The sequence below is a fragment of the Cebus imitator genome, unplaced genomic scaffold, assembly GCF_001604975.1.
Source record: "Cebus imitator isolate Cc_AM_T3 unplaced genomic scaffold, Cebus_imitator-1.0 Scaffold92, whole genome shotgun sequence".
NCBI classification, from domain to species: domain Eukaryota; kingdom Metazoa; phylum Chordata; class Mammalia; order Primates; family Cebidae; genus Cebus; species Cebus imitator.
In genome coordinates this window covers 9,147,549-9,171,062 of record NW_016107407.1, presented here as the reverse complement: position 1 = coordinate 9,171,062, position 23,514 = coordinate 9,147,549, and the positions used below count along the sequence as shown (strand labels likewise).

General features: G+C 34.6%; 2 protein-coding genes across 22 annotated transcripts in view; one reads left to right on the top strand and one right to left on the bottom strand.

The window, feature by feature from the left end:
* Positions 1-1,198, top strand: part of PDSS1 (decaprenyl diphosphate synthase subunit 1) — a 53,032-nt gene extending 51,834 nt beyond the window's left edge. For all 4 annotated transcript variants that reach the window (XM_017535505.2, XM_017535508.2, XM_017535506.2 and 1 more), the window contains one exon: positions 750-1,198. In XM_017535505.2, coding sequence (XP_017390994.1) covers positions 750-890 — 141 coding nt within the window. In that variant the 3' untranslated portion in view covers positions 891-1,198. The remainder of the gene's footprint in view (positions 1-749) is intronic.
* Positions 1,199-1,289: 91 nt separating this feature from the next.
* Positions 1,290-23,514, bottom strand: part of ABI1 (abl interactor 1) — a 126,512-nt gene continuing 104,287 nt past the window's right edge. For 2 of the 18 annotated variants that reach the window (XM_017535489.2, XM_017535491.2), the window contains 8 exons: positions 23,060-23,160; positions 21,675-21,815; positions 19,608-19,708; positions 18,304-18,384; positions 14,042-14,218; positions 10,651-10,737; positions 6,601-6,786; positions 1,290-3,113 (listed from right to left, as the gene is read on the bottom strand). In XM_017535489.2, coding sequence (XP_017390978.1) covers positions 2,938-3,113; positions 6,601-6,786; positions 10,651-10,737; positions 14,042-14,218; positions 18,304-18,384; positions 19,608-19,708; positions 21,675-21,815; positions 23,060-23,160 — 1,050 coding nt within the window. In that variant the 3' untranslated portion in view covers positions 1,290-2,937. The remainder of the gene's footprint in view (positions 3,114-6,600; positions 6,787-10,650; positions 10,738-14,041; positions 14,219-18,303; positions 18,385-19,607; positions 19,709-21,674; positions 21,816-23,059; positions 23,161-23,514) is intronic. The other 16 variants (XM_017535492.2, XM_017535495.2, XM_017535493.2 and 13 more) reach the window with 10 other exon arrangements.

The window sequence follows — 23,514 nt, the reverse complement described above, 5'->3', positions numbered from 1 at the left end:
GAAATAAAAACTAGGCTGGGCAATGTGGCTTTATGCCTATAATCCCAGCACTTTGGGAGGTTGAGGAAGGTGGAGATCATGAGGTCAGGAGTTTGAGACCAGCCTGGCCAACATGGCAAAACCCTGTCTCTACTAAAAATACAAAAATTAGCCAGGCGTGGTGGCATGCACCTGTCGTCCCAGCTACTTGGGAGCTGAGGCAGGAGAATCGCTTGAACCCAGGAGGTGAAGGTTGCGGTGAGCCAAGATCCCTCTGTGCACTCCAGCTTGGGTGAGAGAGAGAGAGACCCTGTCTCAAAAGAAAAACTAATTGATAAAGTAAGTGCCTTTGGAAGAAAGGAACTTGATTTTCATCATAAACCCTCTGTACTTTCATTTTATGTCTTTGTTCTTTATTTCTTAAGTTTTACTTTTTTTTCTTACATTTAAAAATTTGTATAAAGATATTTTGTATGTGTAGAACTTTTAAGAAACTCTAATACTTAAGTAAAAATTAGGGGGAGATGGATGACTATGTAATATTGATGAGCTAGGTGCTTCGCATGCTAATAGAATAAAAATTTGCTTCTATATGAGAAAAAGAAAGCTATGCTAAATGAAGTTAGGACTATGAGTCTGGCAATGAACATTAGAGATGTAGTTTGACTGTTAACTGTAACCCTCAGCTCATCTGATCTCAAAACTGTGTTAATTTATTATAGCAGGAATTCAGTCAGTGACAGGCATCTGTTTTGTTCTGTATCTCGTAGAGTGATGGTGTGCAACAAACAACCTACCTCGCCCAGCAGTACTGCCATAAAGCAATAAGAGAGATCAGTAAACTTCGACCATCCCCAGAAAGAGATGCCCTCATTCAACTTTCAGAAATTGTACTCACAAGAGATAAATGACAGCTCTTCCTGTTCTTTCTGGCAGCTATCTTACCAGACTGTGCCTAAAGAATTTTATGGAATACACTGTTTGCTTCATGTGCAGATAACCAAAAATCATTTTAAAAGATATCACTTATTGATGGGCAATTTATTTTTTTTTTATTGCAAAAGTTTTTCCAGAAAACTTTTTAAATGTAGTTAAACCATCTGAATCTGTCATTCTAGTCCTATAAATTCTAATCGAGGTATCTTGGTTATATGTGGTATTGTTTACACTGTTAATATCCACATGTAAGGCCATTATACAAATAAATGATAAAATTCAATGGTTTGTTTTGGTTTACTATAGGAATAAAGGTCAGAAAAATGTGAAGTCTGCATTGAAGTCCACGAGTTATATTTTAACAGTATCCAAAATTTCATATAGGAGAATGGTTTATTATAAAAGACTGTACATAAAATTTAGACAATAGGTTATATACAAATTAAGAGAACAATCCACTTGAAAAATGAAAAGAAGGTAGCTACCTGATCACTAATGACACTGTTTAAAATTAACAAAGGCAAAATGCACATGAAATAGTCACATTGATTTGATTGCAATAATGTTCTTTAATTTTCCGAAATAAATGTTTTGCACTATTCTTACCATTCACTATGTTGTTAAAAGTCTGTAACGTCCAGTATATAACGGTAATTTGAATTCCAAACAAATCCTCAATAACACAAACCCACACTTGAGTGTTCTACTTTAATATCCTAGACAATATAGAATTATACACAAGATAGGAAGAGAAAACATCCCTCAACCCTCCCTTAAGAGGAGACACACAAAGTGCATGTGTTGCATTTCGATCACGTCAAAAGACAGTACAAGTCTGTTGGTTAGGTAAATCTCTGTTCACTGATGAATACATGACCCACCTTCTTTCCCAATTTTAAAATTCTAATGTTGCTAGTGCCAGGTAATGGATTCAACAGTGCCTATTCACAAATCAACTGCATCCACTTTTACAACATGTAAAAGGTACTTTTAATTTCCTTTCATTGAACCAGTGTACAACAGTGCACTGTAAAACTGAAGGACATGGCAATCCTTAAGAATTTTACCTACAGAATGCATACAATTTGACATCTTTTCTTAGCTTCAAAAGATTCTTTAAAAAAGGAACTCAGTAGACTGACTCATATATACCACTGCAGATTCTGAATCTGCAAAACTCCGTCACATTGCTGTTGGGACAGATAAGGCTAAAATTTTTTACCAAGTTAATATATTGAGAAAATAGAACCATAATTCTTCAATAAATCATTCTTTTATTTATTTTTTTTTTTAAAGCAAACCAGTGAAGGAAAGGACAAAAACCTTTGGTTCACTTATGTATTTATGAATGGAAAAAATTTATAATGCAAATTTCACTCATTAAAAAACTTAGGTACAAATTACAACATTATAGATAATTCTCTTTTTGCTTCTTTTTTGTTTCACATGGAGACCTTGAAGACTCAATTCATTTTAAGACACCTAAGTACGAGTCTTCCAGGTAAGTATTACACAATTGGAAGCATCTTGGAATTTTTAAGTATATTTCAATACATAAATTTTTATGCATGCTTTAAACAAACAGTATTTTTTTAAATGAGAGAATCTAACCAAAAAAGTATGACCAGCACCAGCATTTAAATCTTCTGATTGTAATATTAGTCTGACATAGCGTTAGTAACCATGCTGCACTGAAACAGGTAATGGTACAATCTGAACCATGATTCGTTAAATATTATACCCCACTTCCCCAGAATATTTAGGCTGGTCATCAAGTTAAAAATGTGTAAGTACATAAGCATAATCAGTTATGGACAGCTTCTTGTATAAACTGCTATTTAGCAATACACAAGCTGCCTCAAAGATTTATGCTTACAGGTAGACATTCAATTTACCAATAAAACAGCATGTCCTGAAAATATGGGCACATTTTAAAACATATTAAGACAGGTCTGTTAACCATAATAGTCCCACAGTATGACTGAGTAATAAGAATCTACTTTAAAAGCAAAAAAAAAAAAATTAATCAGTATAGTGCATGATTGATTCAACATAGTTCCCAGGGAACAAACCAGTCACTCGATTGCAGACTCCTTCATACCAGCCATCATCATTCTTCTTTATAACATAAATGATTGCACCCTCCATAAATGACAGCTCATCATCCTTGTCTTTTGTATAATCATATATTGCAACAACTATGGGGAACAAAAATGAAATATCACATGAGTGCACTATATCCAACATTTACTTGAATTTTAAGACAATGCCAAATATACAGCACAGCAAAACTATTTTTATGAAGATTCTTAATTCTTGTATTTATCAATATGTCAGAGGCCAACCATGTACTTAAATCACTGGCTTAATCTCAGGGCCAAATGACAATCTGATTAGACTGAAGAGGCCAATAGGTTCTGTCAATCTCTTTAAAAGAGCTCTCTGAATTTTAGAATTTATTAGATGTTTCAATTCCTTCAAATATCTACCAAGTGCCTATCATATGCAAAGCACAGCTTTTCAAGATAATTATAAGGCAAAGAAAGCTACATAGCCATTCAGTAGCAGGTAACAACCCAAGCTATCCAATTTGAAAATACACAGTTACTGGAAGGTAAATCACATCCTACTTATTCAGGGACCCATGCTAATTTGTGGGACTACTCCCAGATTTCTTAAAAAGAATATTTACTTACTCTTAAAGGATTTTAATTAGAGAAGTTTGCAATTCTGTGGTATCTGTGGTTCTTTTCAGTTCAAGATACAGGTTGAGTAACCCTTATCTGGACTGCCTGGGATCAAAACTCCTTTGGATTTGGGAATTTTTTCAGATTTGGAATTTTACATACATATAATGAGATATCTTGGAGGTGGGACCCAAGTCTAAACACAAAACTCATTTTTGTTTCACATACACATAGCCTGAAGGTAATTTTATTCTTCCCCTGGGAACACCAAATCAACTGTGTCATTCGCCTGCATTTTGACCGTGACCCATCACATGAGGTCAGGCGTGGAATTTTCCACTTGCGGCATCATGTTGGCATTCAATAGTTTCAGATTTTGGAGCATTTTAAATTTGGGACTTTCAGATAGGGATGCTCAGCCTATATTCACTTGCTCTGCAAACTTGTAGAAAGAGAAAGCAATCTAAAATGTACAAAATGGCCCATGGACAAATCCAAACCACCGCATTTTGTGAAAATAAAGCTCGATTGCAATAGGGCCGCATCTGCTTACTCATGTATTGTCTGTCTGCTTTTACACTACCACAGCAGGACTGAGTAGTTGTGACAGAGACTGTACAGCCAACAAAGTTTAAAATATTTACTATCTGGCTTTGTACCAAAAAAAGTGTGCCCACCCCTAGTTTAAGATTATTATTCCAACTTGGGAAGATACTTTTTCATCCTGCTCTTCTATTAAGTATATTAACCAATATATCATTCCAAATTTGTCAACTTATATAAATATGGTCCCATTTTCATAGTTATATTTGCTTTACCAAATAAGCAAATAGGGGTAAAATCTCGATTCAAGGCCACTCAAGTTTATCATCCTCATAAGTAATAACACCTATTTGAAGGTATATGGGAATCTAAAGTGGAATATTTTAAGACTTTCTTAACAATATGTAAATTATCGGCCTGGCGCGGTGGCTCACAAGGTCAAGAGATCGAGACCACCTGGCCAACATAGTGAAACCCTGTCTCCACTATAGTACAAAAATTAGCTGGGTGCGGGGGTGCGCGCCTGTAGTCCCAGCTACTCGGGAGGCTGAGGCAGGAGAATTGCTTGAACCCAGGAGGTGGAGGTTGCAGTGAGCCGAAATCGCACCACTGCACTCCAGCCGGGTGCCTGGCGACAGTGTGAGACTCTGTCTAAAATATATAAATAAATATATATATATGTATGTATGTATATGTATATGTAAATTATCTACTGTTTAAACATATAAGGCCAGGTATGGCTCACGCCTGTAATCCCAGCACTTTGGGAGGCGCCAAGGCGGCTGGATCACTCGAGGCCTGGAGTTCAAGACCAGCCTGGCCAACATGGTGAAACTGTATCTCTACTAAAAATACAAAAATGAGCCAGGTGTGGTGGCGGGTACCTGTAATCCCAGCTACTTAAGAGGCTGAGACAGGAGAATCACTTAAACCCAGGAGGTGGAAGTTGCAGCGAGCTGAGATCACACCACTGCACTCCAGCCTGGGAGCCTGGGTGACACAGCAAGACTCCATCTCAAAAAATAAAAAAAATATATGAAAAGAAAACAAATGGGCGGGTGCAGTGGCTCACACCTGTAATCCCAGCACTTTGGGAGGCCAAGGCGGGCAGATCACGAGGTCAAGAGATCGAGACCATCCTGGCCAACATGGTGAAACCCCAGTCTCTACTAAAAATACAAAAATTAGCTGGGCGTGGTGGCGCGTGCCTGTAGTCCCAGCTACTCGGGAAGCTGAGGCCGGAGAATTGCTTGAACCCGGGAGGCAGAGGTTGCAGTGAGCCGAGATGGCACCACTGCACTCCAGCCCGCCACCTGGTGATGGAGTGAGACTCTGTCTCAAAAAAAAAAAAAAAAAAAAAAAAAAAAAAAAGAAAGAAAAGAAATTTACTTTTGCCACATATCTAAAACTTGGGCAGGAAAGAATGCTGCTGGTCGAAAGAGTTACAGCTACTTGCTTAAAGTCCACTGACCCAATTAAAGCCAACAGAAGGAAATATATTTCAAAGGCAACCAAAAGTCATCAACTAAATCACAAGAATTTTTCAGAACTCTATAGAAATACAGATTTTTAATTGATTCCCACTTCTGCAGAAAGAAATACAGATTTTTAAATAGCACAGAACTGAATGAAAAAAACTCTAAAACAGGGTTTCTTCCCCATCTATATTTCTTAATAGATTGTTATAGTGAATATTGGATACTCTAGGTAAATTAGACTTTAGAGCAGTTCATAATTTCATAAAATACAGTCCTGGTAATTTGTCTTCTCTTTTATAAAATCGCCTAACTGAAACCTTAATTGAGGCTTTCCTCATGATAGTACCAAGATATTTTTAAAGACAGATGTTCTTCCACTTAACATCCGATTGGGTTATGTCCCAATAAACCCACTGTTTAGTGGAAAATACTGTAAATTTAAAGTACATTTTCAACTTATAACTTATATTTTTTATTTATAACAGGTTTAACCAGACAAAGCACCATCATAAGTTGAGAAGCATACTGAATGCATATCATTTTTGTACCATCATAAAGTTGAAAAAGCTCCTAAACTGAACCATCATAAATCAGGGAGCATCTGTATTTAGATATGAAAGATTTCTATTTTAATCAATAGAGCTTGACAGAACTTTAAAAATCTTTACTAATTATATATAACTCCATTTTTGTGCCTTAGCTGTTTCATCTATAAAATGCAGTCCAGCAAGTTAATCTTCAGCTGAACGCGTATGTAGTTTGAAAGCAAATCTGCAATTTTAATTTAAAATACAAAGAAAACATGCCCTTGTACACTGGGAATAATATAAAGCCTAGGAAGTAAGGTTTAAGTCAATCACCTTGGTTGGTAAGGCAGTTTAAAAGGTTGAGAAACATTGGACCAGATGTTCTTTATAGCTCTAAATTTTTATGATTCGGTTATTTTCCTTCACATAAATTCAATGACTGTACCTTACCTTTCTCAATATAATTCTTGGGGGCCCAAGCAGGATCCCCATCTGCATAAGGATCATTATACTGAACTACTGCAGCCTCCTCATCTTCATAATCCACAGGAGGTGGTGGTGGTGGAGGTGGAGAGTCATCAAACATGGGAATGTCATCTGGTGGAGGCGGTGGCGGTGGAGTTGGACTATCAGCAACTAAAAAGATTCACATGATTGATCTGAATCAAAAGTTCATCTAAATGGAAATTTCTAAGTTAACAGAATTTAAGAAAGCTCTAACTTAAGTACAGCATGCACTATAATAAAACATGCAATGATCAGAAATAAAAGCTTGGTGTGTTAAAGTTTATGCTACTCAATCATTTTAAAATAAGAAAATGAGCTTAAAATAAGGGTATCTGGAAGTACTACAAATTAATAAATGCAGGGTGTTAGGAGACAATGCCTCTTTCTGTAAGGATTATAGGAGTAGTTTCTTTATTCCAAGGTTCAGATCAGGACAAATGTTACCAACCAACCTAAAATAAACCTGTGTCACTTTTTGTCATTTGTACTGCAGTAAATGATACGAGTAACATTACATTAATGGTTTGATCACTTTTCTTTGTGCTATTCATGCCCCTGATTTTGGCTTGAAACAGCTTTGGTTCCCTAAAAATTAAATCTCCTGTGGACAGATTTTTATTTGTTGATTATTGTTTGTTTCAATAGAGAGAAAAGTAAAGTCGGTGGCATTAGGTCTGCCTCTATGTGTAGATTTTCTACTCTGTTATTTAAATTTTACAAGTTGAAAAAATTTAAAAAGAATTCCCAACGAGTAGAAAAATCTAACTGAACATTTTCAAACATGTTTATATTCATAATCAGTTTTTTAATGTAGAAAGTAAGCTAAAATTCTGCATTACTGCTAGTAAAACATAAGCATGGGATGAGGGAAAGCCTGGATCCTAAAGATTCAATTTTCTAAGAATACATCAACAATTAAGATTTAAACATAAAGTGTTGAAGATGTAATTAAAAAAAAACAAAAAGGAACTGATATTAAACAAAACAATAAAAATGACTCATACCTCAAACTGTAGATGGTCGTGGTCAGTATATATGTGTGTGCTTTACATAGTCAAAGGTGTCAACAGGGAAATGGGAAAATGTCAGGCTAGAGCTGTGTTCAGTGAACTAGTATATCAGCTAACAAATGCTCCCAATATTTAAAGAATTCGAAGCTGGAACCCAACTAATGCTTAACTTAAATTTCTGATCCACAAATTTCTTCTAAGAAATTAAATTTCTAAATTCAAAAGACATATGAAGACGTTTTCATACAAATTGATACAGGAATTATATAATTCCTGCAGGGAGAAATTCAAAATACAAACATACTAAATCAAATGCCAATTTCTGGGGCTACTTATGTGATCAAAGAAATCAGCCATAATCTCAACACTTACTCTATATCCTCCTTGGAATAATGTACTGAAAATACAACCAAGGGCTCCAGGTTTAAAATATTTGCAGATAATGACCCTATTTCTATAGCTACTTCAATGCTGTGATTCCTATTTTATCCCCTCTTGAGGATGAAAGGGCTATTAGAAAACAAATCCTGTATGGTAATGCTCACTTTAATAGCTATCAAATGGGTCTACAATTAAATTTTCTGCCTCATTCCTAGATCCATCTTATCTTTGCCCATAACTTGCTCTACAAAACTTTGTAATATTTAGGAGACGAAAATGGGTATGAACCTCTCCTGACATCAAACAGCCATAGTTCATATCCTTAGTTTGGTTTGATGTGTAAATTATATATGTGGGTAACTTGCATTTACTCTTGATTTATCATATAGTTTAATGTTTTCATTAAATTGTCGTTATGTCCAACTGTTATAAATCTACATTGCCTTCAAATTATGGCAGAAGTCTTGGTTAATCTAATTCTCTGCATAATCACAAAGAGATGTAAACACACTGCTGACTTTTTTAGAGGCTCATATCTTAAAATGAAACACTTACTAATAGGCTAACTGCTACATGCATTCACGATCACCCACTTTGAGTGCCATAAGAAACTGGGTATTTAAGAGAAGAACAAACAAAATTTGTACTTCATAAAACATTTAAAGTGCTGATACATATTTTATCACCAATCTTCCTAACATACTTTCAAAGCAAACAGAAATCAAATAAAGTTAGGGAATGTGTGGCACAAGGAGAATCGGAGAATCTCTGACCCAAGTTTTATGTGTTTGGCATAAAGAACTAATATAGTACCAAGAGCCTCTTTAGCAAAGACCATGCATGTCTAGAATAATGCACACTAATACTGGATTTCTATATAAAGAAAAGAGTTACCAAACAGCTAGTCAGTAACCTTTGGACCCACAAAACTGTGTTCATTATGGCTATTTTATTTCCTAATAATTTTTAGTGATGTGGCAGTTCAAAAGTTCACACTGGCTTTGTTTTTAAACTCTGCAGCATTAAGGACCAGCAGTTTACCCTTACTCACTTATTTTTAAAAGCAAGATTCACATCTATCTATCCATCCATCCATCATTTATTTACTTACTTTTGCATTCTATTTATTTATTTTTGCACTCTTAGGCTGGAGTGTAGTAGTGTGATCAAGGCTCACTGACGCCTCGAAGTCCTGGACTCAAATGACGCCCCAGTCTCAGTCTCCCTGGTAGCTGGAACTACAGGCACATGCCACCATGCCTGGCTAATTCTTTATTTTTTGTACAGACAGGGTCTTGCCATGTTGCCCAGGCTGATTATTCATATCTTTTTAAATGTTTGAACACATTAGGGTTTTCAAACACATATAAATAGTAAGGATGGCTTACACTCAGAAATTTCACCATTACAAAACAACATTTTATAACAAGCCAATTGGATCATACATTTCCTGGAGGAAGGGGCTTTTGTCTTCAACTGCTGGTTTTCTTCCCAGAGCCTAGCACGTAACATCGAATACACAAATATTTGACTGGCAGAAGAGAGGGGATGGGGAGAATAACACAACAGGGTCAGCAAACGCTGAAGACTGGAATTGGCTACAATATACTCTCTTGGAGGATAGGCTGGGCAAGTGGGTTATTCATTTGTTCAAACCATTCTGAGATTTATTTTCAGGGTGGTGGTCAAAATGAAGTAAATTAGAAATACACCACATTGCCATCAACAGCTATTCTAGCATATTAGAATTCAGTAATAGTGGTATTTTTTTACTTTATATAACATTCACTGTGATCATGCAGTTAGGATTATACATCTTCTGGAATTTCAGAAGTAATCAGACAGTAATATAAACTAGTCTATTATGATTAAAGCCATATATCCAAAATAACTTCCAAAAAAAAAAAAAAAATCCCTGAACTTCAAACGAAGATCTAAAAAAGTTAACAAATTTTCATATTCAGAAACAATCTTTGTGGGCCTGCATGTAGCCGAAATGTGAAAAGGATGCTAAATTGCTTATCATTCACCCTGAAATGAATAGCATGAAAGAATTTACTTATTCTTGGCCATTCAATCTTATCCTAACAGTGAACCTTTACACTGGTTCCATATCATTTATGTACAAAAATCTGAGGATACAAAGCTTTCCCTAAAATTTTTTTGTAATTAAGAGGGAAACACCTGCCCCAATTTCATATTAAATTTAATCTCACAGTATACCTATCTATATCTTGATAAATCTATTAGAATAAAAATGTTTTCTAATTCTAATAACTATCAGAAGCTAAAAGTTTCCATACAATTTGAATTTTTGTGTTTGATTATTCTTTCCTTAACAATACGTAAAGATCAGATCTCCTGTTTTAGGATCAGGTAACATAAGAAAACTGCAGCTTTGAAATTTATGTGTCAGTAACCATGCACACAAAGAGAAAAAACTGAAGACCGTGCTCTTCAGTTTCAGTAACATATCTGCACCTATTTTCAAGATAAGATTAGCTTCTCAATAAAAGTAAGGAAAATGATGACTCATCATCAGCCATGCATGCTATACGGAGACAGCCTCTACTCTTCGATAGCTCAGTTTTTCCAAACTTACTGTTTTCCTGCACCCTGGCCACGAAGCCTGTGAGAGGTATCTGTGGAGTCAACTGAGGCATAGGGGGAGGGGGTGGAGCAATAGAAACTGGTAGCAACAACACAGTATGGGGGAAGTAAAACAGATAAAGGAAAGAAAAGGAAACAAACAAAAAGCAGAAGTCAGTTACAAGGACCACAAACATAAGTATGCAAAGAACAGTTTGCAAATGAAACAAAACAAAACAAAAAAACAAAACAAAAACCTGCAGAACCTTCGAGTACATTTCCCACAAGCAAACCTAAAGGCCAAGTTGTGCTTAGCCAATTAATTAATTTTATAAAAGAACAAATACACTTAATTTAATCCTCATGTTATATTGTTTGGGGAAGATTTAAATTTACCATCACATTTCCTTTAGTAAAATAAAATTTTCAAATTCTAAGGAAAGACTTCTAAAATAGATAACAATGAAATACCTACATAGGTTTCCAGAATATTGTGTCTTTGCCATAACTATAACAGGTTTGTCTAGCTTTAAGATAATGTTGTAAATTAGGACCCAAATAAATAAAACAAATATATAATAGTTGTTTATTTCATATATCAATAAAAATATTAATCACAGGTTTCCTTTAAAGACAGTTCTTATTATATATCTAAATTTACACACAGCTCTCCAGGAAAAACTCTTGTTTGTAAAACAAGGTTGTTATTTTTTTAAGTTGGCAATTTTATTTTTAAAAATATCACTCCTTAATTTACAAGGGAATATATCATGTTAATCATTCAGAGTTTCATAAGCTATCTCAAAAGTGACCTTTTTATCACTGTTCTGAAAAAGGAAACCTGATCTCCAATAAGTTAAAATACGTAATTCTTTGCATTAAAGTAATTTTTAACAACTCATTGGATAGCTTGAAACACATTCACATGTATTTGTGGAGATGACATAATTGACAGGAAATTAATACCAAATGCTCATGTATTAAAAATTATTAATATACACTAGAAGTAAACATTCATATGTTTGTGACTTTGTCTCACTTTAACAAGACAGTAATTGCCAAAGATTGCTCAGAAAAAGTTAGTAGGACTAGGATAGCAAAATTTAGTCTATTGGTAGTCACCAAGTAATAACACTAAATTGACAGAGAAAAACAATTTATTGGTTACCAAGGATTAATCAAAAGGTTGTTTCAATTAATCCAACACACAAATTCTGTTGGTAAGCATAAAAATTTGAAAGTAGTTCAGTGTTCAAAGAAGTAACAACAAAGCAATTACGTGTATTAATATTGATTGCATTGCTAAAAATAACATTGAATTCACTGTGAAACCAATCCTGTTTAATTCTAATCCTCTATAGAACGCTCTTAAATAAAAGGTTAGAGGTTTTGACTTAAAAAACAAAAAACTCTGATAAACCTAAAAAAGTTTTTAGAAACAACCCTCAGTAATTAGCCATGCTGATTAGTATGTAATGAAAATGAAAAGCTAAGCTGTGAAGACACTAATCATTACCACATTTAGACAGAAGGGAAAATATGCACATCAAAACACTAAAAACATTCACATACTACTACTGCTACAACACCAACAGTAACTCAGATTGAAGGATAATTAATTTGACAAAACATAATAATTTAAAATCTGAGGCCAAATTTGCTTTCCAATATTCAAAAGAATGTAGACATTAAGTAATTAAAGTATCCTGTTTGAAAATAATCCACGCAAGCACTGCTAAAGTAAAACTACAAAACTATGTATTATATTAAAAAGTCACCAAAAATCCTATTTGCAGAATAAATTAAATGACTTGGTGGGGAAAAGAAAAATAATGAACATAAAGATGGGATCTAAAAAATGCAGAACATGAAAAAATAAAGTTGATAAAACAAGTGAAGTGAATTATTAAATAATCTGGAATATTTAGACAGACACTGGCTACCTTTCAATACCAAATTTTAAGTAAAATCCTATTTAGTAAAGTTTAACACTTCTTAGAAGTTTTAATATTTTAGTCTGGAAAAAGCTACATAAATTTTAGGATTACTTGTGAATTTTGATATTTCTGCTAAAGTGGTTTTCAATTCTTAGGAATTTTTGCTATAACATAATTTATCTTTAAAATTTAAAGAAAAAACTAATGAGAACTTCTGGATGGGCGCAGAGGCTCATGCCTATAATCCCAGCACTTTGGGAGGCCAAGGTGGGTGGATCACCTGAGGTTAGGAGTTTGATATCAGCCTGACCAACATGGTAAAACCCTGTCTCTACTAAAAATACAAAAATTAGCTGGGCATAGAGGCAGAAACCTGTAATCCCAGCTACTGAGGAGGATGAGGCAGGAAAATCACTTCAACTCAGGAGGGGGAGGTTGCAGTGGGCCAAGATCAAGCCATTGCACCCCAGCCTGGGCGACAAGAGCAAAACTCCATCTCAAAAATAAAAAGGAACTTTCCCCTAGCTCTGCTCTAAAATATGTACAAAGGTCATTCATTATAAATAAAAATAACTTAAAGCAATCTCCTATGTAACTATGGAGAATTCACTGAGTATTCAGTGTTTTTATATAAACTAAAATAACATGCAGCTCTAGAAAGAGCCACAAAAGCCATATAGGAAAACTTGTCTCAGTCTGTGCCCAGTAAGAACTTTAAGCTAAAAGCAAATAGTGGACAACAGGTTCATTTCTGATTGTTTTCTTTTTTTCCTTTTTGCTTTGAACATCTTAATACGAAAAGTGATGTTAATGACTACCCTACACTATTCTAACTTCCTAACATTATATGCTAAAACTATTTTCTATTCTTACCAGCTTTTAAACACTGATTGCAATTAGTGCTGAGATGTGCAATTTGAGGTAAACAGAAAGAAATCAAAAGAAATTCCTTCCCACCGTTAGAATTATTCAAAGACAGAGTAATTAAGCAGGCATCACAAACATTTTTAATTGGTTTTGAACTCATTTCTGTATGGGTTAATGACCTTAAAAGTGATAGCCAGCAATTTCATTATATTAATTTAAAGGAAAACTTTCACAATGTTTGTGTCTTTAATTTTACATTAGGCAGTCTCAAACATGCCAATAAATTCAGTTTATTTCAGCAATGTTTTTGTTCTCTAGTTCTACTTATAGTAATAAAAATGACATTAAATTTTAGTATACTCAATATAGATATGTCTTGATAAGTTAAGTATACTTGATAAGTCTAAATTTTGGAAGAGAAAGTGGTAAGCAATTACTCTTAAAATGGTATGATTCAAGGACTAATATCCTAAAACAACAATAAACATGAAACAGCATGGTTTTCAATTGTTGTCTATCACTGGCAAGAATAATGGTTTCAAATAATTTCCTTCAAAAGGAGCTCCACTGTTGCTATATGCCTGCAAAGCACAAGCTTACTTGAATTTTGAGAATAAAGTGGACCTCCATTAACATGAGGCTGAGCAGAAAATTGAGCAGTCACAGAGGGAGTTCGTCTGTATCCACCAGAAGATGTCGAAGAAGTAGTGGAGTTGTGTCGAGAAATCTGCCTGGTCATTGTGCCATACTGGGAGCCAGGAGCTGAGCCCGGGGCTGCTGAAAAGCATCAGTCAAAGGCAACCAACAAAGAGACTTGAGCATTGTAATAACCTTAGACAGCAGAACAAAGCGGGAGAGGGCCTCAGTAAGAAATACTTATTACTTTTTCAAGACCAAGGCACAAAATAAAGAGAAAAGTAAAGATAAAAATCAAGTAACTTTATCTCCAAAGTCAAAAACAGAAAAAAAACAGCTGCATGAAAAGCTGCGAAAGTAAGTAACATTCTCAAGCTTTTAAAAAACATAATCCCAAATGGTATTTTGCTATTATATATAAATTTTTGTTGCATTTTAGAATACATAGCTTTCATATGTAAACTGTCTTTCCAGTAAAATAAGTACAAAAAGAGAGTGTGAGGAAGAAAGCATCAGTCTTTAAATATGCATATATTCATGTCTGGTTTACAAGCTTGTTTCTTTCTACTGATAAAACTTTCACAATTTTGGTTCACATTATAAGACTCTAGTCAAATCCAAGTTAAACAATAAATTTTCATCTACTATTTTTGAGTTTTTACTCAATTAGGAATTATTAGTATCAATACATATTAAGTAAAATCATTTTTAAGAAAAGTACCTTAAAATTTCTAGTTTTAAATAGCTTTCATGTAATGTCAGACTTGTTGTGTATTTCCAAATTTTTAAGATTAACATACATTTTCCCTACTAAATTTTTATAATTGACACAAGCAGAAAATGTTTTGACTCTATAATATACGGCATTTTAAGGCAGTTTTGTTTAGAAAATCTATTCTCTTTCTCCATTGCTTGGAGGGCTTCTTTTCCATAGTACATCTAGAGCATCTGCTTTTTAAAAAAATAACATGCTCATATATATATATATTTTCATCAGTTAATACTGAAACTGATGAAAATATTATTAATACTTAACATTGTCATCTTTACCAACATTTCAAAAGTTTCATATTTAAACCATTAACAGAGTTAAAAGCCTCTGAAGTTAACTATACTTTCCAAAGTTAACTTCAGGATTATTATTATTTTCCTTGCCCCACCTAAACACCAAACAATCACAGAGTAAGTAAAAAGCCAGCATCCTAGTTTATCTTCATTCGATTTTCTAATCATTATTAGAGGTCACACGAGGTATTAGATAAAGCCATACAGCAGAGGTTGTTCACTAAAAAAAGTGCTGATCTAACATTTTGGAACTCCCAAGTCACAGGCAGTCACTAATTATTTGAATCATTCACATGCTCATTTTCTAAATAGAAACAGTTTTAAAAAGAATCATCTATTCAAAAGCCTTCATGAGTAAGTAATTTTGGACAGCTAGCTTTTCCAGAGAGCCAAGAAGTAAGCCTTTAAGGGCCAGGTGCAGTGGCTCAAGCCTGTAATCCCAGCACTTTGGGAGGCTGAGGCACGCAGATCACCTGAGGTGAGGAGTTGGAGACCACCCTGGCCAACATGGCAAAACCCCTTCTCTGCCAAAAATATAAAAATTACCCAGGCATGGTGGCACGCACCTGTAATCCCAGCTACTCAGGAGGCTGAGACAGGGGAATCACTTTAACCCAGGAGATGGAGGTTGCAGTGAGCCAAGATCACATCACTGCACTCCAGCCTGGATAACAGAACAAGACTCCGTCTCCAAAAAAAAAAAAAAAAAACAAAAAAAAAAAAAAAAAAAAAAAAAAAAAAAAAAAGAAGAAGAAGTAAGCCTTTAACTGTTTTTAACTGTTTTTGTTTTATTTATTTATTTTTTATTTTGAGCCTCTGTCGCCCAGGCTGGAGTGCAGTGGCAGGATCATAGCTCACTGCAGCCTCAACCTCTGAGACTCAAGCAATCCTTCTAACTCACTCTCCTGAGTAGCTGGCGATACAGGAGAGCGCCCCAAACACAGCTAATGTTTTATGTTTTGTAGAGACAGTCTCACTATGCTGCCCAGGCTGGTCTTGAACTCCTGGGCTCAAGCAATCCTCCTACCTTGGCATCCCAAAATGGTGGATTACAAGTGTGAGCCACCACTCCCAGCCAACCATTTTTAATAGAAATCTCTGTGAAAGGATTTTACATTTCTCTGCCTTGTATAAAAAAGTGTATAGAATCTGAATTACTTTTTGTTGGTGATTCAAGAACAAAAGCCAATCATTTAGCAATTCTGAGCTATGCCTATTTTAGAATTTAATATTTTATCATAAAATAAATAATGCCAGTGTGACTTATATGCATAATTATGTCATACATGTGAATTATACACATATGTGTGTATAAAAAAATTAAATAATATACAGCTCAAGAAATAAAATATTAAGATCAGAGGCTTCCTTTGAACCCCTTTCCTGGATTCCATCCCCCACAAGGTATATGTTAAACATTCTCTTTCTTTTGTAAATAGTTTTTACCATATAAATATATATATATATATATATATATATACACACACACACACATATATACACACACGTATATATATTATATATACTCTCACACACACACACACACATACACATACATAACCTTAAACAATACAGTTTCTACAAATTTATAGATTTTTATAATGAAATGAATCTGTACATATTGTTGAATTGCTTTTTCCTTTGATATTTTTTAAAATTCACCCAACGTGGCTATGTATATCAATGTCATTCATTTTTGCTATTTTATTTGTATGTAGATATACCATACTTTATATATCCATTCTACCACTATTAAACATTTTGGTTTAATTGAGATTTGTGCTATCAATACCACTACTATGAACACTCCTAAATATGGTTTCTGAATCTCTAGGGCAGTGGTTCTCAAACCTCATCATTAAACTATATTTCTTCTTGAGGGCTTATTTTTTGTTTAAGATATGATCTCACTCTATCACCCAGGCTAGTGTGCAGTGGCACAATCTCAGCTCTTTGGAACCTCTACCTCCCAGGTTCAAGCCATCCTCCTGCCTCAGCCTCCCAAGTAGTTGGGACTACAGGTGTGCACCACCATGCCCAGCTAAATTTTTTATATTTTTTGCAGAGACAAGGTCTTGCTATGTTGCCCAGTCTGGTCTCAAACTCCTGGATCAAGCAATCCACCTGCCTCACCACCCCCCCGCCCTCCCCCACAAAGTGCTACGATTACAGGCATGAGCCACTGTGCCCGGCCGAACAGCATGTTCTAACACAGATTGCTGGCCCCATTCTCAGAGTTTCCAGATTGAAGTATGTCTGGAATGGGCCTTAGATTTTGTATTTCTAACTAGTTCTCAGATACTGATTGTCTGGGGATGACACTCTGAAAACCACTGCTCTAGGACGACGGTTTTCACACTTTTTGGTCTTAGGGTCCACTATTAGACAACCCCAAAAGGCTTTTGTTAACATGGGTTATAGGTACAGATACTTTTATCTTATTAGAAACTAAAACTGATATATCTTTAAAACACATGAATACACAAGTACACATTTCATTAAGGTGTCAAAGCAATGACTTTATCATACTTCATACAGCTTCTAGAAAATTCCACTGTATCATTATAACAGAATGACAATGAAAAAGGCAAATAATGAATAGAGCTCTGACCTCAAAAACTCCATGAAAAGATCTTGGTATTCCTCAGGGGTCCCTTAACCATATTTTGAGAACTAGTGCTCCAGGGTAAATATGTAGAAATGAAATTGATAAATCTAGGGTAGGTGGGTATATGTTCAAATTGACTCAGAGTGCCCCACCCCACACGTATCATTTTCCTTTCCATTTTTCTCCTCCTATCCCCTTCTTCACCCTGATCCTTTGACTGTTGTATATACCAGGGAGTTCCAAATCAAGTTTCACTTGCATGGGGTGGGGGGGATTAGATTAGAAAAATCTAAACAAACAACAAATAAAAACATATTAGGCTGGTTATAAACCAAGCATTTCATATTTTAGAAAAAGTTGTTTTATATTTGTTCACTGTATAAGCGCAGAAGCCTTTCACCAGAAGTTAGTGATATTAGATTTAATACTTTAATCTTTGTATTATCATCTGCAACCTAGTAACTATAAAAGCTAGCACTCTACTAGCTACAGAGGAGTTTATTATGAATTATGCAAAGTAAGTTCAATGGCTGCAATGGCTATGCAATCTCACCTATCACAGTGCTCACTGGGAGAAGTGGTGGCAGAGGTGGTGCTGGTGGAGCTCCAGAAGGAGGAGGGACAGAAATGTTCTCTAATAAAATAGTTTATAATTCAGGTCAGAGTACAAGAAAAGAAAACTAAACATTCTGAAACAGCAAGAAAGTACAATGTATCAGAAAGGAAAAGAAAAAAGATACCCACATGTAAAGCATGCTCAAACGAATAAGAATTTTACTAGGTAAAATACCTGCCTTAACTAACAAATATGCCTGTTTTTATAAGTGGCTTTTTCTCCTTTTTTAAAAATATGCTTGAAAAGCTAAGAATTTTTTTCCCAGCATTTTTCATTATCATACTTTATACATTTTTAACAATATAAAAAGTTTCCATTTCATTTACTAAAAATCAAAGGGCTAATTTAATGCTCTCCAGGGAGTTCTTAAATTTTTATACTTTCTGAAAAGTAAAATGACTTTCCTATTTTAATCTTATTTTACATTTATTGCATTTTACTGAAATATATACTGAATATCATAAATGTAGTAAAGTCACAAAATAAGCAAACACCACAGTATATACTGCCCCGCAAGGCAGCTCTTAGAAACATTCACCTTTATAAACACTGATTCTCCAGTTGGAGTATCATATAATACTGATTTGCTCTTGAAATAATAACTGTCATTGTTGACTAGTGCACTAGGCAAATACAGTCAGCCCTCCATATCCATGGGTTCCTCATTGATGGATTCAACCAATCACAGATTGAAAAGATTTCGGGGGGGAAAAAATGGATGGCTACATCTGTTCTGAACATATGCAGACTTATTTTTCTTGTCACTATTCCCTAAACAATACAGTATAACTATTTAATTAGCACTTATATTGTATTAGGTATTATAAGTAATCTAGAGATGATTTAAAGAATATGAGAGGATGTGTGTAGGTTATATACAAACACTACACCAGTTTATCGAAAGGACTTGAGCATCCATGCATTTTGTTATCCATGGGGAACCCTGAAACCCATCCCCCATGGACACTGAGGAATAAATATATTTCTAAAGCAAAATGGCTAACAAAAAGTTGTTTAACAAAACTACTTAATATGCACCATATATAAGGAGAAACAGCTGGTGAAATACTAAAGACTCTAAAAAGCAATCTAAAAATATTGATAACTTTGTTATCAGCCTTTGTTGTAGCAACAATCACAAATTTAATAATTTTACTCAATACAACTAATTTATTTCAGCCTTCCACAATAAAGCTCATAAATACTATCATGTGTTAAACATGGATTAATAAATAACACACCTGGTCCAATGGTGGGTGGGGAAGGTGTAGGCACAGCAATGGGAATGCCAATACTACTGCTACCACTGTTTTCTCGACTTCCACTTCCTCCACTACTTCCACTGGAAAAAAATAAAACCATTGTGAAAAAGCAGTTCTAGAGACATATTTTTAAAAAGCTGTAATCACCCAAGGCCACTAAATACTCCTTTTATGCCATATAGTCATCCTTCAGTATCCTTGGAGGATTGGTTCCAAGAACCCCCTTGGATACCAAAACCCACGGATGTTAAAGTCCTGCAGCTGGCTCTGCAGAACCAGCAGATATGAAAAGTTGGTCTTCCTTATCCACAGGTTCTGCATCCCATGAATACTATATTTTCAACCCAAGACTGGCTGACTCTGGGAATGCAACCTATCTGGAACCAATATAATGAAAACATAGTACTTAAAACCATCTCTGTTGAAATATTTGTCACCAACAAAATCTTACAGTACAATGAGTCAACAAGTGTTTATTCAAAACCCACTATGAAGAGCAGTGAACAATGCAGTCATGAACACACTGTCTGAAGCTGCCTTTTTTCCCAACAAGGGCTTGGCAAGTTACAGCCTATGGGCTAAAACTGGTCCACTGCCCAATTTTTAATACCTGTGAGCAAAGAACATTTTCTAATCTTTTAACAGTTAAAAAAAAAAATCAAGAGAAATAATATTTTCTAACACATTAAAATTATATGAAATTAGAATTTCAGTGCTATAAATAAAGTTTTACTGGAACACAGCCACATTCATTTACGTATTGTCGATGGCTGCTTTTGTGCTACAATGACAGATCTGAGTAATTGCATCAGAAACCATATGGCCCACAAATCCTAAAATATTGACAATCTGGCCCTTCAAAGAAAAAGTTTGCTGATCCCCATTCTAACAGAATCAGCTCTTGAAAAAAGAAATATAACTTATTGGCAAATAAGCCTAACATCTAATGAACAACACTTAATAACTGCTTGTTGAATATGATTGAACTATGCTTCCACTGTACAGAAAAATCATACTTTGGTCCAATAGTTCAACAACAACAAAGAGAACAATTTTGTTTCACAATGAACCTGACCTGATACAGAATTTGCAGCTATCAACTTAACAATTTGTTTACTAACAGTGGCAAATATCACTTACCTAGCATCTTGCATCTTGATATACCCTATTTAGTGGAATTCCCATAAATCATTTTGATAAGTTATCTCTCATTTACCAACCTAAGAGTGAAGGTAAAAGAGAGCTTCCCTGCCCAAGTTATTAAGTGAGAGAGAAAACTGAAGAATAAAACAAATTAGGGTATATAATAAATTTATCTGGTTTTATAAAGCACTCAAAAATTGAAGTGGCTACATTTTGGGGGAAGAAAGTCAAGGCGGTAACTGGGAAGGAGCATGAGGGGGTTTCTGGGTTGCTGGTAATGTTCCATTTTCTGATCTGGGTGATGGTTATATGAGTGTGTGTCCATCCATCAAGCTGCATACTTAATAAAGTAGATACTTTTCTGAATGCTTATTATACTCCATAAATAAATTTTTAAAAACCCACTGGATAGTTTTTAGGACATTTAAAAATAATAAATACAGTAACATATTCTAGTAGAATGATTCTCTTAATAAACTCTACCTCAGATTTAAGCTCAATCTTCTTTCCTTCAATCTCTGAAAGTTTAAATCATGTTGCATAATTCCTATAATATTAAATCTTTTCTCCAAAAGTATTTGAGTGGTTTGCCTTGAACTTTTTTGAAAGAACATTTTAAAACATTCTTTAGTCTTGAACCAAATATATATCTGTACCGCTATTAAAAGGAGGAAATACAAATAATCCATTAATAGTACAATGAATGTTATTAAAATCTTTTAAAAAACACAGAAGTTATAACACAAACTTACAGGAACACATATAATATTATGCCACCAACTTTTACATTTGGTATTAGCATTAGAGTGGCACTTCACCTTTACTCAGCACCTTGACAGGAGTTTGACACCAGTCAGTAACACCCACTTCAGAGATGTTCAAATACTCAACCTGAAGGCTTACCTGTGTGTCCTTGGTCTCTGATTTAAAGATGCTGTCCTGCCTGGACTATGCTGACTTCCAAGCCTAGCAGGACTCGTCATATAGTCATTAGGAACTGTTGGGGGTTTAACAGGTTCCAAGGTTTTATAAGGAGTATTCCGTCTAAAGAAGCATAGTGGAGGAAGGAATAATGAATTAAAAAGATAAACTAGTATTTTTCCCAAAAATATGTGAGTCTCCCTTTGTGACAATATATACCCGGATTTAAAAATATAATAATAAAGTTGGTAGTTTTAAAAAATATTCCTCACTGGGATATATGAATTTTGTTACTTTAACATACAAACTAAAATTTGTTACCTTTTCTTACAAAAAACATAGGAAAGGGTCATTTAAAGTCCTAACCTTATTTCTAAAAATTATGGTTATAATTTTTTTAATGCTCAGTAACACGAAACTTTAAAAAGTACATTATTCTTAGCTCAGTCACCCATAAGCCACTGTTCTTTAAATAGGAAGCTAAAATTTATTTACATAGGAAGCTGCAACTTATTCCTACCTCAACATGGCAATAAATGGAGACGTACATTCTGATCATTAATTTCTCAATAAATGATTTTAACTTTTCAGTTTAATAACTTCATGGGTTTTTTTCAGGGGGAAAGGGTTTAATGAATAAAAATGAAAACTAACACTTTCTTAAAAGAAGACTGAGTGCTGAACAACCCCTCCACCAAAAAGCAAGAAATTCAATATAATATTTCCAGTGTTAAAAATAATCTTAAAGAAATGTAATGCCTTGGCAAGTATTCACTATATTTAGTACACTGAGAATTAGGAAGGAGAAGCCACTGTTATCTTTTCTACTTGTCCAACTGGCTTTCCCATGGAGCTACTCTAGTATGAAGAGGCCTAAGATTACCAGCACAAGTAGAGTTACATATAAAACGCATACTTTTCAAAAGTAAAGAGTCCGTAAGTCTCAGATGCCACATAACAGGGGAAACAGAAGAGCTGTGGACTAGTAAGTCATATGGCACAAAAGTAAACCACTAGTCAAAGTTCTATAATGTAGATATTATAAACACATGCAAAGGTACCATTTGGAATAGGCTAACCATTCCATTTAAAACAAGTCAGATTTATATTTTTTAAAAATTAAATGACAAAAAAATAAATAATACTATATATATACACATATTAAAACTTTCCTGGTACAGAATATAGAGAGCAGTCAGATTCATTTGGGATTCTGTTCAGGAAAACAGGAATTAAAGTGAATTTGTAAAAGGTAGTGTCACATACAGAGGGTAGTATGGCAAGGATCCCATACACTTACTTAAGTCACAGAACCACCTTTTCCTTTAGCATATGAATTCTTTCGTAAAACCTAGTTGAATTCTTACCCCAGTGTTCCCCGGCCTGACATGGGAGGACTTGGCGGTTTCTGAGTAGGAGGATTTGTTCTCGACAGTGTGCCAGTTCTTGCAGGCTGGTTATTTCCATGCTAAGATGTGGAAAGAAATGCTTTTATTTTTATATCAAATTGTTCTCTTGGTGTTTTAACACCATGTATTATTTTTTTTAATATCAGAATGTGAATTAAGGATTCCCAGACAGTCTGAATAAAGACTTTGGTACCACAGTTTAAAAAGTCAAGAAACCACTTGCACTTGGTTTTTCCTATCATTTTATGCCATTCATATCAAATTGTAGCAAAATACAGGTAAAATGACTGGATTTCATATTTTATTGTTAAACATGTTCACTGAGATCAAACTTATCTGCATTCAAATGCTGGGTTTCCTAAAATTTTTGAAATGTGTGCATAAACTATAGATCTTACTTGTCAATTTGCTCA